We start from the raw sequence: 15,461 nt of genomic DNA, 5'->3' as shown, positions 1-15,461 counted from the left end.
CTGAGATACACGAAGCCGGCAACATATTTTCTGTTTGAAAATGTTAGGTATACAGTCCATTTTAGAGTGAAAGCAAGTGAAATGAAGAAGAAAGTAATATATATGGTAACTTGGTAAGTAACATTACAGAAAAGAAAAAGAAATGAGATGAAAGGAAGAAGAAAGTAATATATATGGTAACTTGGTAAGTAACATGACAGAAAAGAAAAAGAAATGAGAAAACAATGAGGTGAGGAAAAAGATGGAAAAAAATGTATAAATATAATTATTCTTAATTCATTACATTACTATACATGTGACCTAATGTTCTTAGGTTTAATTAATCCTTTTGATTTTTAAAGTTATAATATTTTTTTCTTTTAGATTTTATAGTTTAAAATATATCATTTTAGTTCCTAGTTATGATTTTTTTTATCTTATCAATCAAAATTGTTAATATATGTTATTAGTCAACCTCATGTTCGTTTTTGAATTGATTTGATTATTATTTTATTTTTTTAATTTATTTTTTAAGTTTAATTTAACTTTCTTAATTTTAAATATTTAATTTAGTCTTTTAATTTATTTATTAGGCTCAATTTAGGTTTTTATTTTAAATTAAATTTTTTATTTTTTAGAATGAGTTTACCTCATTTAAAATCAAGCTCGTTTTCATTTTTTTAAAAATGATGAAAGGTGGAGGTGACGAAAGAAAATAAAATAATATTTATTTTAGAAAATAAAGGACATAATTAAACCTTTAAAAAAATTAAACTTAATAAATAAATTAAACATTTTTAAAAATAAAAACTAAATTGAACCTAAAAAAATGAATTAGTGGACCAAAATAAATAACGATTAAGCCTTTTTTTAACATGATTGTCTCTATTTTATTTTTCTTCCTTAGATCATTTATTTCATCTCACAATTCTCTCTTCTCTTCTTATTAATTAATTTACTTAATGTAAAAAAGTTTATACTGGTACTAGAATATTGGCGTAAAAAATAATAATTTGTCATCTCTCTTTCACCAATCAGTAAGTTTAAGGATCTGAATCGGAGCAGAGAGAGACGCCGGCGGGTTTGGACAGTGAGTCACGAGTTAGGAATCGTGACACTCAGACGTTGAGAACCGCGGAATGCCTCTGAAGCCGTCGTATTCGTCGGAGAATCTGATGCTTCCGGTATCGGATCCTCCTAACGACGAAGACCGAGAGTGGCTTTTGAAAGCCGACAATAACAAGACCTTCCAAACACGAAGGATTTATACTGCCATCTCTTACATGTCATGTGCAGGTTCCACTCCAATTTTTGCTTCATTTTATTTTAATTCTCCAATTAAACTAATTGTTGAAACTCTCTCATTCACTGCGCGTGTTTAGGCTTTCATAAATCACTTGTTAATCTGTTTTTTTTTTGTCTTGTAGTGCTCTTTCGTCTTTTCACTTCCCATCTGCAGGTGTCATCACGCTTCTTCAGGTTCATCCACATTTTCATTTTTATTATTATTATTTCGGTGAAAGTTATAGTTCTCCTGTCTGAGCAATACGCCATTATGCTCATGATATGTTTGACGTAGTCAATGATCTCTCCAAATTTATTTGGCATTCAAATAGGTCTTTTCATGTTACTCACATGGTTCAAACGAGACAAGCCTACACGTGCCACTACTTTGTTGTAGTAAGAATTTCAGGCACTACTTACTCAAAATTGTAAACCGAAATAACTTTGTTCTTCGCCATTCTTAAAAGCAAGAATGCGAATGATAAATATCTTTCAAGGGATAGAATTGATGTCGAGATTCTTTGGAAGACCAAAATGATGACTGTTGTGGCTTTAGTTTACGGTATGTTTGGTAGTGGATCTTTAGGGGGGAAAGGGAAGAGAGGACAAATTTAGTACTTAATTAGAATGCATGGACAGTGTAAAGGTTTTTACACCGTCATCCAATCACATATTGACATACACTTAAATCCAATCATAGATTGCCATGCAGTAATCCAATCATAGATTGTTATGTAAGATAAACATGTTGACTTTTTTAATAATTATTTTAAAAGTCATGTCTAAGATTATTTCTGATTGATTTACAATATAAAAGTTTACACTGAGGGCACGAAAATCAAACTCTCAAGTTTATGAGTAAATAATATACGCATTGATTGTAAAAGATTTTTATACTGTCACCCAATTACAAATCATCACATATGATAAGTTTGTTGAGTTTTATTATAATAATCTTAAAAGTCATTTCGACAATGATTTCTGATCGGTAGACCATGCAAACTTTTTTACATTGAAAATGCATAGTTTTAAAATTTGATCAAATTTACAAAAATTTGTTAGAAATGGAAAATGTCCTCCCTTCCCCACGAAACCCAACTACCAAACATACCTTTTGAGGATTACAGTAAAGGTTATATCTATAAATTGATAGTGCCTACAGTAAACTTGCAATCTTTTTTCTTTTTCTGATTCTCTGTCCCTCTCTTTCCCAGTCTGCTACTGCGCCTTATCTTCCTCCTGTTTTACTCTTCCAATGCTCTTGAGCATCTTTCTCAACTGAAACTTAGGTGTTCTTACAATCAAACAGAATCCCTGTAAGAGTTGAAGTTCTTCAAACTCAAATACTCAATTATTAGGGATTATCCAAATTAGTTAAAGCAACAATGCAAAAGTTATATTTCATACATTTGTGATAGAAAGTAATGATATCAACAACAACAACAACAACAACGCCTTATCCCACTAGGTGGGGTCAGCTACATGGATCAACTTCCGCCATAATGTTCTATCAAGTACCATACTTCTATCCAAACCATTAATTTTGAGATCCTTTTTGATAACCTCTCTTATAGTCTTTTTGGGTCTTCCTCTGCCTCGAATTGTTTGTCTTCTCTCCATCTGGTCTACTCTCCTCACTACAGAGTCTACCGGTCTTCTCTCTACATGCCCAAACCACCTAAGTCTATTTTCCACCATCTTCTCTACAATAGGCGCTACTCCAACCCTCTCTCTAATAGCTTCGTTTCTAATTTTATCCTGTCGAGTCTTACCACACATCCACCGCAACATCCTCATCTCCGCTACACCTACTTTATTCTCATGTTGGCTCTTGACCGCCCAACATTCTGTTCCGTACAAAATCGCCGGTCTTACCGCAGTCCGATAAAACTTTCCCTTTAGCTTGATCGGTACCTTTGCATCACATAACACCCCCGATGCTTTTCTCCATTTCATCCATCCTGCTTGAATGCGATGATTCACATCCCCTTCAATTTCCCCATCATCCTGTATTACAGACCCAAGATATTTAAACCGTATGACTTGAGGGATAATATGGTCTCCTATTTTCACCTCTGAGTTAGAAACCCTCCTTCTTTTGTTGAACTTACATTCCATATACTCCGATTTGCTTCTGCTTAGGCGAAAGCCATGTGTTTCTAGAGCTCGTCTCCAAGTTTCCAACCTCTCATTCAACTCCTCCCTCGACTCTCCAAGGAGGACTATGTCATCTGCAAAAAGCATGCATCTCGGCGCTATCTCTTGGATTTGTTCCGTGAGGACATCCAGAATTAAGGTAAAAAGGTAGGGGCTAAGGGTTGACCCTTGATGTAAACCAATTGTGATGGGAAAATCGTCTGACTCTCCACCCTGTGTCCTAACACTAGTCGATACCCTATCATACATATCTTGGATAGCTCGAATATATGCAACCCTAACCCCTTTCTTCTCTAGAGCTTTCCACAAAATCTCTCTAGGCACTCTATCATACGCTTTCTCCAAGTCAATAAAAATCAAGTGCAAGTCTTGTTGGGCCATGCGATATTGCTCCATCACCCGCCGTAATAAATAAATCGCTTCCATGGTCGACCTTCCCGGCATGAAACCAAATTGATTCTCAGTAACTTGAGTCTCCTTTCTTAATCTCCGTTCGATCACTCTTTCCCGTAATTTCATGGTATGACTCATGAGCTTGATTCCCCTATAATTTGCACAATTTTGTATATCCCCATTGTTCTTATAGATTGGCACTAACGTGCTTCTCCTCCATTCCTCCGGCATGCGTTTTGACCTCATAATTTCGTTAAAGAGTTCGGTGAGCCACTCAAGACCTCTATCTCCAAGAGTTTTCCACACTTCAATAGGTATGTGGTCTAGCCCCACCGCCTTACCATTACTCATTCTTTTCAACGCTTCCTTTACTTCCTATTTCTGAATCCGACGATAGTACTTATAGTTCCGGTCCTCTTCTCTTGTGTCTAGACTGCTAGAGTCATATCCATATCCATCATTAAATAAGTTGTGGAAATACGTCTTCCACCTTTCCTTGATATCTTTTTCATGCACTAAGACTTTGCTTTCTTCATCCTTAACACACTTTACTTGATCCAAATCTCTAGTCTTCCTCTCTCTACCCTTAGCAAGCCTATATATAGATCTTTCTCCGTCCCTGGTTCCTAGAGCTTGGTATAGTCCGTCAAAAGCTTGGGCTCTTGCCTCACTCACCGCCTTTTTGGTTTCATTTCTAGCTATCTTATACTTATCCCAAGTTTTAGAATTTCTACACCTAGACCACTCCTTGAAACACTCCTTTTTTTTTTTTTTGTTCAGAATTTCTACACCTAGAATGTAAAATAAAATGTATAGTAAAGTGTGTGGTGTCTATGCCTTGGTTGACCACTTTGGCCTTGCAACTTGAATACCAATCAAATCATCCTGGATCTCCATTAGATCTTTTTCACATTTTTATATATTATTCTATACTTCTTACCACTGCAGATGGTATGTTCATGTTGTTTTCTTTATGTATTGAGGCACTGGAGGATAATTTCTTTCATAGCAGGCGAATCAGTAATTATGGCAGATAACTCAAATGGATTTGTTCCACTGAGGACTTTGAAGCACACTCTTTCTTTGGCAGGAGCTTATTTACTTTACATGGTATGCCCTTCCTTTATTTATAGGACAAATTTTCAACTGTGATTTAATCTCTTCATTTTAGACTAAAGGGTTCGTAAGAGCAACTTCCCTTGCCCCAATCCCTATTAGTTTCTCTTTCTATTTTTTCATGCACTCCTGTTTTTTTCCTGTCAAAAGCTAGTCACCATGGAGTCTGTTCGTGGAGTAAATGTTCCTATGTACACCACCCTTAGGAGGACCACAGTGGTATTTACTATGCTTGTAGAAATTATGCTGGTGGGGCAGAGGTACTCACCTTCTGTCATTTTCAGGTAGATTACTTTCTTTCAATTGCATGATGTGACATACAGATCCATATTGTATTCAAATAAATCTTTGATGACTTAATTGCGTGTGAAATTTTGGTGACATATGTGAAATGTATAATTTAGGTAGACTGGAAAATGTTCCATAGTCTTAGAAATATAATAAAACCATTCATCTGTCCTCCCCTTATAGCTTAACATAACATAGAATTAGACACTCTAAAATCAAATGGTTAGGACTTTGATGATTTTTTTACCCCCATTCCTCTTAATAAAAATAGAATTTTAGCACATGGTTTATTATTTTATTGACTGTACTTATTGTACTTACAAACTTAATATGTGCATTGTAAATATGGTACATTGAACATTTAATTTAAAATAGGCTTAATTACTCATTTGGTCTCTATAGTTATACAAACTTTACCTTTTAGTCCCTTTATTTAAAAATCATCCCTTTTAGTCCTTAATATACATACTATTTTCAATTCCTTCTACTCCCTATGAGTTTAGACTGTAGGGACTAAAGGGATAGAAAATGGTATGTATAAGGACTAAAAATGATATGCATAAGTACGAAAATGGACGATTTTTAAGTATAAGGATTAAAAGGTAAAGTTTGCATAATTATAGGGATTAAATGAGTAATTAAACCTTTAAAATATTTCCAAATGCTCTCCTCCTGCATCCTCTTTTAAATGGGTAAGTTGATGTGCATTCTATTAAAAAATAAAAGAGTAAACCTGCAATTTGATCCTCTAAAATTACGAGTACCATCACATTAGTCTTCCAAAAATTTTGGGCAATAAGTTAGTCCCTCAAAGTTCTTTTTGTTTCATTTTTATCCTCCATTTTAGATCTTTGAGGGACTAAAGTACTGATAGGAAGAATCTTTGGTGGATTAATTTGGTGGCGAGAAATTTTGGAGTACTAATGTGATGTGATGACTCATGGAACTTTGGATGGCTAAATGAGTGTTTACTCAAAAGAAAAAAAAAACTGGTTCTTTGTTCTTTTTGTTATTTCTCTCCCTTTCTTCCATTATGACTGAATGAAGTTAAAGTTCAAATTGTTCTTTGAATGAACATCTCCCTGATTCCTTCATTTAACTGAAATTTGTAAGGTTGTTATCAGTGTTAGCTTGATTGTCTTCGGTGCATTTGTTGTGGGAGCACGAGATTTATCCTTTGATGCCTATGGCTATGCCACTGTATTCCTGTCAAACATCACCACGGCTATATATCTTGCAACCATAGCCCGTGTTGGTCGTATTCCTTGTCTCTCTCATTCCGACACAGTGGAAATTCTATACCTTTTTTCATTGTAGTTGGAGTGCAGTTTCTTACTTATTTGGCATTATGTCTTTTTTCAGGCAAAACTAGTGGCCTTAATAGCTTTGGCCTTATGTGGTGTAATGGTAAGCTGATAGATTGTATCAAATGGCCTATCAGTTGTTTTTTTTTCTTGGTAAAAGAAAGCATGCTTGTTTTTCTTTTTAATCTAATTGTGATTTGAAAGAATTTTTCTATTATGTTATAGGTGTCATATGTGGGCCCTTTTTGCTTTTCTGGACATTAGTTCGGGGTGACTTGAAGATGACACTCAATTTTCCTTACCTTCTTTCACCTAGTTTTATTGTATGTTATGCTTTGGCTTTCTCCTTTTACTAGTTGACAGTTTTGATCCTTAGTTACTTGCCAAAAGATTTCTTTTTCTTCCTATCCTTCAAAGTTAAGTAGGATTCTAAAAGTCTGTCTAGAATAAATCATATAATCTCATCTTTTGCACTTTGTCAGCCTGAGCTATTTTCTGCCACATTTTGATGGAAAGAGGGTTATATGCTTATGTAATAAAGTACATGGGAAAAAGTGAAAACAGGCCAAGCCTGCTTGCTATCACATGTTCCACATGTCTATTCAGTTGACATATCGATGTAAATTTTGGGATGTTAGTATGTTAACAAAGAGGGCGAGCCCTGGTGCAGTGGTAAAGTTGTGCCTTGGTGACTTGTTGGTCATGGGTTCGAATCCGGAAACAGCCTCTTTGCATATGCAAGGGTAAGGCTGCGTACAATATCCCTCCCCCATACCTTCGCATAGCGAAGAGCCTCTGGACAATGGGGTACGAAGTTTTTTTTTAGTATGTTAACAAACTACTGGGGCATTTTGCCGCATTTTAACCTTTTGACCGTAGTCTAAATGGGCCAAATTGTAGGGGGCATTTCATACCATGATATAACATAGACTAAATGTTTTGTTCAGATTTGGTTGATGATTATTTTTTAGTAATCCAGTTAGTTTTATTTGATTTTTATTTTTTGTCATTCTTAGAAGTAAAATCCAAATAAATTTCAACTTTCAGTTTTCATAGCATATCTGTTGATCTTGCAGGGTCTATCCTGTCTCACACTAGTTAAAAATTATATTATCTATAATCTATCTTATAATTATTATAATGGGAATGACTCATTTTGGTTTTACCCTTAATTTTTATTTTTTATTTGTATAATGGAAAGCATCACTGCTTCCATATTTGTCTTACACTTTATTTTTTATTTATTTTTCTTTAATGGGGCAGACTTGCATACACATTTTTCATGCACATTATGTTTCCAGCAATTTAAAGGTCCATTATCTAAGTTCATAGAGAAACAACTGCCAAATGGCTTATAGCAATCTGCATCAAGTTTTAAACCCAGATTTCTCTTGATTTTGATATTTTGACAAGTTGTAATCTTTATGTGTTTTTGGGGTGCAGGTTGTCTTGCTTTTTTCCTGCATCCTTGCTTTCTTCCTGAATTACAATATTTTTCTGAACACTACTCTCAATTCAGCTGACACAGACAAAATGTGGTAATCTGAAGGTTTGTTCACTTGCTAGTTGTTTTGTCTTAAATGTGTGATGCACCTATTATTCCAGGTTGGGACTGATAATGTACAAGCCTTCTCTTTCATGGTGTTATCATAATAGCTAATTACTGCATTGACTTTTGCAAGGTCTCTGTGGGTAGAGTGGATATTTTCTATTAATTCAAAATTTGACCAATATTGGGGTAGAAACAGGGGTGCATTGGTAAACTTCTTGTTGCCTATTAAAACTTGGAATTTAGGGAAAGCTAGTACAATTTGGTGTGGAGAGAGAGAGAGAGAGAGCAAGTATAACTATTAGTTTGTTTATGGACATTGGTTCATGTTAAGAGGGTGGGGGAGAGAGGTAGGGGTACATTCAACTAATCAGACATGTAAATTTGGGGATGAGGCAATTTCAAACTGTACACTCTGAATTGAGAGGGGTATTTAAATATGAATTTGGCTCTTGTAAATTAAGAAGATGCACTAGAGTGGATGAAGTGTAATTATAAGTTTATAACTGTTAATTAAAAAATCAATGGTTCAAATCGTGATAAAAACATGCCCATCTATAACGTTATTTGTTAAAATCTTAACTATTCGTTTTTTAATCAAAGGTTATAAGTATACTTTATTCTCTAAATGGCACCTTCATCACTTTAAAAGAGCTAAATCTTTTAAATATAGAAGCAGTTTCACTTGTAAACATTTTTGGAAGAGAAAAAATGAGGCGAAATTGTTGATTCTCTTGGGAAATCATGTTTCTGGTCTAAAGTTACAGTCGAATTTGATTCATGAAGGAATGAAAAATTGGGGAAAAGGAAATATAACTTGGTATCTTGGTGCAGATTAGTTGTTTCTGATGAGGCATAATTATGATCTTTGATTGACATTGGAAACCTTTAGTTAGGAATTAATGCTAAGATAGTGTTTGATGTGTGTGGATAAACGAAATAGAATATTTTATTTTATTTTATTTTTATCTTTGGTTCCACCCTTTTTTATAGAACCAAAATATACCATTTCTCAACACAATATTTTGTTTTGTTCTATTTTTATAATTCACCAAAGCTAGAATAGAACTCATTGGTTATGTTCCATTTTGTAACTTCTGTTCTAATATGTTTACCAAATGCTACCTGTCTAAGACTTACCACAATATGTTGATTTTAATTGGATTAAGGTATCCCTTCCACATATTGCAGTCGAGTCCTATGTAAACTCATATATACTATCCCTTTTATATTCATTTTAGATCATTGCCATAATTGATGGTTGTTTGTTGTGCTTAATTTTTATGCATGGACTCTAAATATTCTGATTAAATGTCTAGGATCTATTTACTATTGGCTTTGGCTGGATAATTTTTGGTGGGCTACCATTTGATTTTGTGAGTACTCTTGTCCCTACTGACTTTTATCATTTGAGGTTATTTTCCCTGTTGATAGAAGAATGTGTTGTGTTTTGGTTAGTGGAATGTAGTAGGACAACTTCTGGGTTTTGTGGGCTCTGGTTTATATGCCTACTATAAGCTCATCGGCAGATAACTCACTCCAGTTTCTGCGGTTATTTGGGACTACCATTTGCTTCAATGAGTTCGGTCATCTGAACTTCACTACTCATCAAGGAGAAGAATCCGAATTGACCATACCGTCTGTCAAACATGTGATCAAGCTAATCTAATTTATTAGGAGATTTTGCTGAGTCAGAATTTGACAATCTCATGGCAAAGTATATTCAACCTGCTTTTAATCTCGCATTGAGTTCACCTAGTGTATTTGATGAATTCATTGCACCCCCCTCGCCGTCTTGGGGAGGAAAGTTTCTAGAGTTTCCATGTATTTATTCATTTTACTTTTTGGTGGTTAAAGACGTGAGTGACAAGGGAAGGGAGAGGGTAAACTCAACAGTTTTTGAGGTTCGATTTTAGGATAAAGATATCCCTTTCTGGACCTTACATGTGTCAGTTCATTATGTTCTTTGGAGGTATGAAGACGTGATAAAGGGAGAGTAAGCTAAACGGTTGAGGTTCTACTATAGGATCAGATATATACCCAGATAGAACTTATGCTACTGCTCTTTGGTCATCTCAATTTTATGCCCCATGTATCTCATTTTAGAGGAGTGTTCTTACTTCTTTCTTAGCCTTTCTCCTCATTTTATTAACGCTTAAAATAATAACTACAAGAAAAATCACGAAAAATTGCTTACCGTAGTAGCTGTAATGTCTGCAATTGTTGGGCGATTGACAACATAAATGTAGGTTAAGAAATTATAAAAAAAATTAAAATTTAATAGGCTAGTCGTGGAAATTGACCAAAAACTTCGGAATTTTAAAATGCAATTAGGAAGCAATATTTAAAAAGTTAAATCCCTTTTGATCGAAATAATTTATATGAATTTAAATTAAATCTATTGACTTATAATTGCTTTAAAATTTATATCTATTATAATTTTTTTATTGGTTGAGCGTAAACATTTACCATAACCATACATAGAAATTAAACTCGTTACTTTTTACTATTTTGATTTATTCATCGACCATCCTTAAAAGATAAATTACAGTAAATTTTGACAGATTTATTAACTTGTACTGTATTGAAATAATAAATAATCTTACTATAAACTTAAAATAATAGTTGTAATAATATAATTTTTTTCATAACAAATAAATTTGCGTCATAATATGTTCTTGGTCAATTTGATTTTTACCTAATTGCTTCATTTTCAATTTTTTCCACCTGTTTTTTTTTAAAATAATAATAATAAATATTTCTACGGCATGTGCTTATACTTAAGAAATTAGAAATGTGTTTTTTTTTTTACTTTAACAAAAAAAAAATTATTTTCTAAATAATATTGAAGAAAGGGAAAGAGGCGTTGAGATAGTTGGCGGTTAAAAAAAAATTTATCGGAGCGTAACGTAACCGTCATCAGCGTGTGCAAAACCCGTACCATTCCCCCACCACAGCGGAAACCTAACTCGATTCACACATTGCGTTTGGTTCCGCTTCAACAATCTCTTTCTCTTATTCCTTTAATCCTCACCATGGATTGATTGATGAGAATCGATGCTACGTTGTTATGGGTGAGAGAAGGTTGATGATTGTTTCTCACGAAATCCCTCAGCGATCTCTCAGCATGCACTACGTAGATACCAGTTTTTTCAACGATAGGTTTCATTCCGAAACGCTCATCCTCTCCATCCTCAAATTGGATGCCTCTTCCTTCCGTAATATTATAACTTGCTTCTCTTTCTTTCTTTCTTTCTTCTTTTCCTTTGTGATCAAGAAACGTTTCTGGATATTGCATTTATCGATGCATGACTTTGTTGGCAGATGTTGAAGTTGCAAATGCAGCAACTGTTGCAGAACTTAAGCAAGCGGTGGAGGCAGTTTTCTGTCGCGTGCCTCAGAAGGGACCGGGAAAAATATTATGGTCTGTTTATTATTAATTAATTAAATTTCGTTACGTATGTTTCTGAATATGTAATTTCTCTAATTTGATTTTGGAAAGCTTCTAGGTTTTGATTATAGGTATAACAGGGGAACGTGATTTATTATTATTATTATCATTATTATTATTATTATTTTACTTTATTTTTAAAATTCTGCAGTTTCTATTTACTTAATTATCATAATCTGCTATCTGCCTGAGTTATTTAGTAATTATAATTCGTTTGTTTATGAAGGCCACTTGTCTGGCGACAATTCTGCTTAAGCTATCAAGGACAGAAATTAGTCTCGGAATCGGATTATATTAGAGATTTTGGCATCGAGGATGGTGACCAGGTTTGTGTCGGATTTATTCAAGTGCTAGCTTGATCTCCCTGTAGTGCTTAATTTACTCAGATTATGATTATATGATTCGTGTGACTTTGTTTGATGTGGCTACAGTACAAACTAAGTAATATTAAGTCTCAACTTGTTCGTTATTACTTTAGCCCTAGTTTCATTCTTATAAAATGTTGGTCTCATGACTCTTAAGTCATGGTAATTATTTTTGTTTTGGCCTTTTCAGCTTCATTTCGTGCACCATGTATCTGACACTTGCAGTTTCGAGGGAAAGCAGTCCAAGAAACAAGCTGTCAATTTGAAACAACACAGGAGGTACCGAGTTTTCAATATAACCATGCAAATATTCTGGTTACCTGCATTCTGTTTACCATGTTTGTTGCATTAGATGATCTTTGGTCTTTATACTGGCATTGTAGAGAATCAGCTCTATCAGCTGTATCTACTTTATGATTTTTATCTCATTTTTAATTATATATGTTTTGAAATTCACTTAAAAAATAATACACAATCTGTTTTACTTTTACCTTTTCAGTTGCATGCCTATTTACATAAGTAGATGTTGCGTACTTGTATCGTGTGTTGTTTTCTTAAAGGTATGTATAAAACTAAAAATCATAAAAAGACACCACAGCGCTGGAGAGGTCTTAAATATATGACCAGCGTAGAAAATTACCATCGTGACTATTTTATTAGAACTTAATGATTTTCTTTGAATGGGTGTGGAAACACCAAAATGGGCAATATTGGGAATTTCCTCTAGTTGAATTTCATGCACGTTGCTATAATATTCTCAAACAAGTCCTTACACTACCTGGATGATATAAATGGAGGTGCAGGTCATCGTCAAAAGTCAATAGATATCAACAGAAAGAACATAACGATGACAACGACATTGGTTTGCATGATATAGTCATAGAGAATGCGAAGATCCGGAATTGCAATAATGCAGAAGAAAATGGAGGAAAGCTAAGCTTACCTGGCTTTTTGGGAGGGTTGTTCTCACACAGCCGGCTGGCAGTTGTGAGCAGAGCTAGAATTGAGGGCAGGATTTGCTGCTCAATGATGCTTAGATGTATAGTGAGCAATTTTAGAAAAATTACAAGAATTTTACGCTATTGCAGAAGGCAGCATTACTCTCGGAGACCCACATGGAGAGAATATTGATAGAATTTTCATTTTAACCTCTTGTCCTTATACACTGTAAAGAGTTTTTCAACCGTACGTGCTTTTGGTTCTTTTATTGTCTTTAGAGATAGAGACAATAATAACTTTGCTGGACCGAAACACTGTGGCTTGTACCATATTGTAGTTGGAGTTTCTTCATGTCCCTGCACAGAACGATGCCTTGGGAATTGTGGTTGAGTTCATCATGCAAAGTCTATCAGCCATGGCATGCTTTTATGTTACATAGTTGCTGCAATTTGGGTCTCAACATACCTGCAACGGAATGCTTTTTCAGTTGGTTTACTGAGGATACTTTCCCCACCCCGCTTTTATCACCCAATTTAATTGTAGTTTTGTTAAACTCAATTGCAGTTTTGATTTTGGTCGTGATATTCTTGTACACTTAGTGCTTGTAAATATTTGATTGTAATGCTACGCTTTTTTAAAAAAAAAAAAAAAATATTCAGTCCACATTCTTGTCTTGTCTTATTTGTATACATTTGGGCCTGGGGAGGTTTTAGTGGGTAGACAACAACTGGGCCCAGGCCTGATCCATTTAGAAATGGAGCATTCCAAGTTGTTTGTAAAGTGTCAAACTTCCAGATTCCATTAGGCAGCCACTGCCACACAACCTCATCAATTTGTGTGGCAAAGAATTTAGATAGTCTAGCTCTCAAATCCTCTTCTTCTCTTCCATCCAATCCTCTCAGACTGATCTTAGACGCAAACACATCCTAATCACAAAAGCGGTGACCATGGCAAACATGATTATGGCTTCCACAAAACCTCTGGTTCCAGTCTGCACCAGTTCCCGTTCCCCCACACCAAAACTCCCCATTCTCCAAATTTCACTCCCCAAAGCCCCAACCTTGAAACTGAAACTCCCAATTTCAAAGCCCCAGATGCTGTCCCTCCTGGGAGGGATAGCACCACTGGTCTTGGCCAGACCCTCCCTAGCAGAAGAATTTGAGAAAGCAGCACTCTTTGACTTCAACCTCACCCTGCCCATAATAATGGTGGAGTTTCTGCTGCTGATGGTTGCCTTGGACAAGATATGGTTCACCCCACTTGGGAAATTCATGGACGAGAGGGACGCGGCGATCAGGGAGAAGCTGAGCAGCGTGAAGGACACGTCGGAGGAGGTGAAGCAGCTGGAGGAGAAGGCCAATGCTGTCATGGCGGCTGCTCGAGCGGAGATTGCAGCGGCGCTGAACACCATGAAGAAGGAGACGCAGGCTGAGGTGGAGCAGAAGATTGCTGAGGGGAGGAAGAAAGTCGAGGCTGAGCTGCAGGAGGCTCTGTCTAGCTTGGAGAATCAAAAGGAAGAAACCATCAAGTCCCTTGATTCCCAGATTGCAGCTCTTAGCCAGGAGATTGTTAATAAGGTTCTTCCCACTGCTTAATATGTCTATGTAATTTTCATTTCAATCCCCTCACCAAAGGATTGATCAGTTTCTACTTTTGGATGTGTCTATTGTGTAATCGTAATAATTTTCAATGTAAAATCAGAGATTCAGGTTATGAATTGGGCTCCCATTGTTTTTTTTCTTAAAGAATATAGAAAACGTAGGAAAATTCCCCACCCCAGCTATGTGCATCTCTTCTCGTTATATGCTATTTACGTAGTAATTTTTTTGAGAGCAAGGCAACATGAACAGGTTCAGGAGATAATGAGTTATATTTTTTGTTTGGAATGTGTTGATGTATTTATTATGTGACGAGGAATGAAAGATGTGACATGTGTTTCTGAAAGGCTGCGGCAGATTCTGCAGAACCTCTGATTCTTGTATAATTTATGTGTAAATTTTAAGTGGCTCGTTAGGAAGTATTGTGTAAGTCCGTTTTGTTAATTTCATTGTTTCCAAACAAAGCATCACTAATATGAAGATTCAATGTGGCCTAAGGGATCGCTTAATCCATGAGAGCTGCAGTCAAAAGCATTTGGTTTTCTGATTCTCTCATCAGTGGCCAGGTTAAGTAATAGCTGTGCAAACGGATTTGGATTCTCTTAACAGGAAATGGTCATGTTTGAGTAGAGGGAGGGAAGAAAGAGACACAAGTGAAATATAATTAATGCACCTTAAACCCTATATCTTTTCAATAGGTTACAGGAGAGGATTCAAATCCCGTGCAGTATAGTCTGAAATCTTTAAATAGCAGGAAAAAGGTGACATATTAAAAATTTCTCGCCTGATTTCCAAAAGAACTGCTTCACTCGTAATAATGCTCCATAATAAGACTTCATGATCAACTAGAATATATATATCAGTAAAAAATTGTGTTTGGCTATCCCTTGAGAAATCATTACATACATTACGAGAGAAATGAGAAAATATAACACACTAATAAGACTTTAGTGGAATCGTTCCTAGTTCTCCGTCTGAACTCATTGAGCTTAAGCCCAATAAATGTTTAACTTATTTTGGATATAGCGAGCGTACTTC

The 15,461-nt window shown here is 35.3% G+C and overlaps 2 protein-coding genes and 1 pseudogene across 2 annotated transcripts; all 3 read left to right on the top strand.

Annotated features, from left to right (window-relative positions):
• The first annotated feature begins 1,132 nt into the window (after positions 1–1,132).
• On the top strand, positions 1,133–10,193 carry LOC100802227 (UDP-N-acetylglucosamine transporter UGNT1-like; annotated as a pseudogene).
• A 754-nt stretch (positions 10,194–10,947) lies between these two features.
• Positions 10,948–13,475, top strand: LOC100781177 (uncharacterized). Its single transcript, XM_006578076.4, has 5 exons — positions 10,948–11,288; positions 11,395–11,494; positions 11,748–11,847; positions 12,077–12,165; positions 12,690–13,475. Exons 1-5 carry the CDS (start codon positions 11,141–11,143, stop codon positions 13,015–13,017), a joined length of 765 nt encoding a protein of 254 aa, XP_006578139.1. The 5' UTR covers positions 10,948–11,140; the 3' UTR covers positions 13,018–13,475.
• Positions 13,476–13,637: 162 nt separating this feature from the next.
• Positions 13,638–14,853, top strand: LOC100527009 (putative ATP synthase subunit b'). The gene has a single exon (NM_001250310.2). The coding sequence runs from the start codon at positions 13,773–13,775 to the stop codon at positions 14,418–14,420; it is 648 nt and encodes a 215-aa protein (NP_001237239.1). The 5' UTR covers positions 13,638–13,772; the 3' UTR covers positions 14,421–14,853.
• Positions 14,854–15,461: the final 608 nt, after the last annotated feature.

The sequence above is a fragment of the Glycine max genome, chromosome 4 (assembly GCF_000004515.6).
Source record: "Glycine max cultivar Williams 82 chromosome 4, Glycine_max_v4.0, whole genome shotgun sequence".
In the NCBI taxonomy this organism is placed as follows: domain Eukaryota; kingdom Viridiplantae; phylum Streptophyta; class Magnoliopsida; order Fabales; family Fabaceae; genus Glycine; species Glycine max.
Note: the sequence above shows the minus strand (reverse complement) of the source record. Positions and strands in the feature narration are given on the sequence as shown.

Excerpts from the sequence above, each read along its gene's own strand:
- LOC100781177 (XM_006578076.4), top strand. The coding sequence starts at position 11,141 with ATGGGTGAGAGAAGGTTGATGATTGTTTCTCACGAAATCCCTCAGCGA. Across the intron at positions 11,495-11,747 it reads GGACCGGGAAAAATATTATG|GCCACTTGTCTGGCGACAAT; the intron begins GTCTGTTTATTA and ends TTGTTTATGAAG. Across the intron at positions 11,848-12,076 it reads GCATCGAGGATGGTGACCAG|CTTCATTTCGTGCACCATGT; the intron begins GTTTGTGTCGGA and ends TGGCCTTTTCAG.
- LOC100527009 (NM_001250310.2), top strand. The coding sequence starts at position 13,773 with ATGGCAAACATGATTATGGCTTCCACAAAACCTCTGGTTCCAGTCTGC.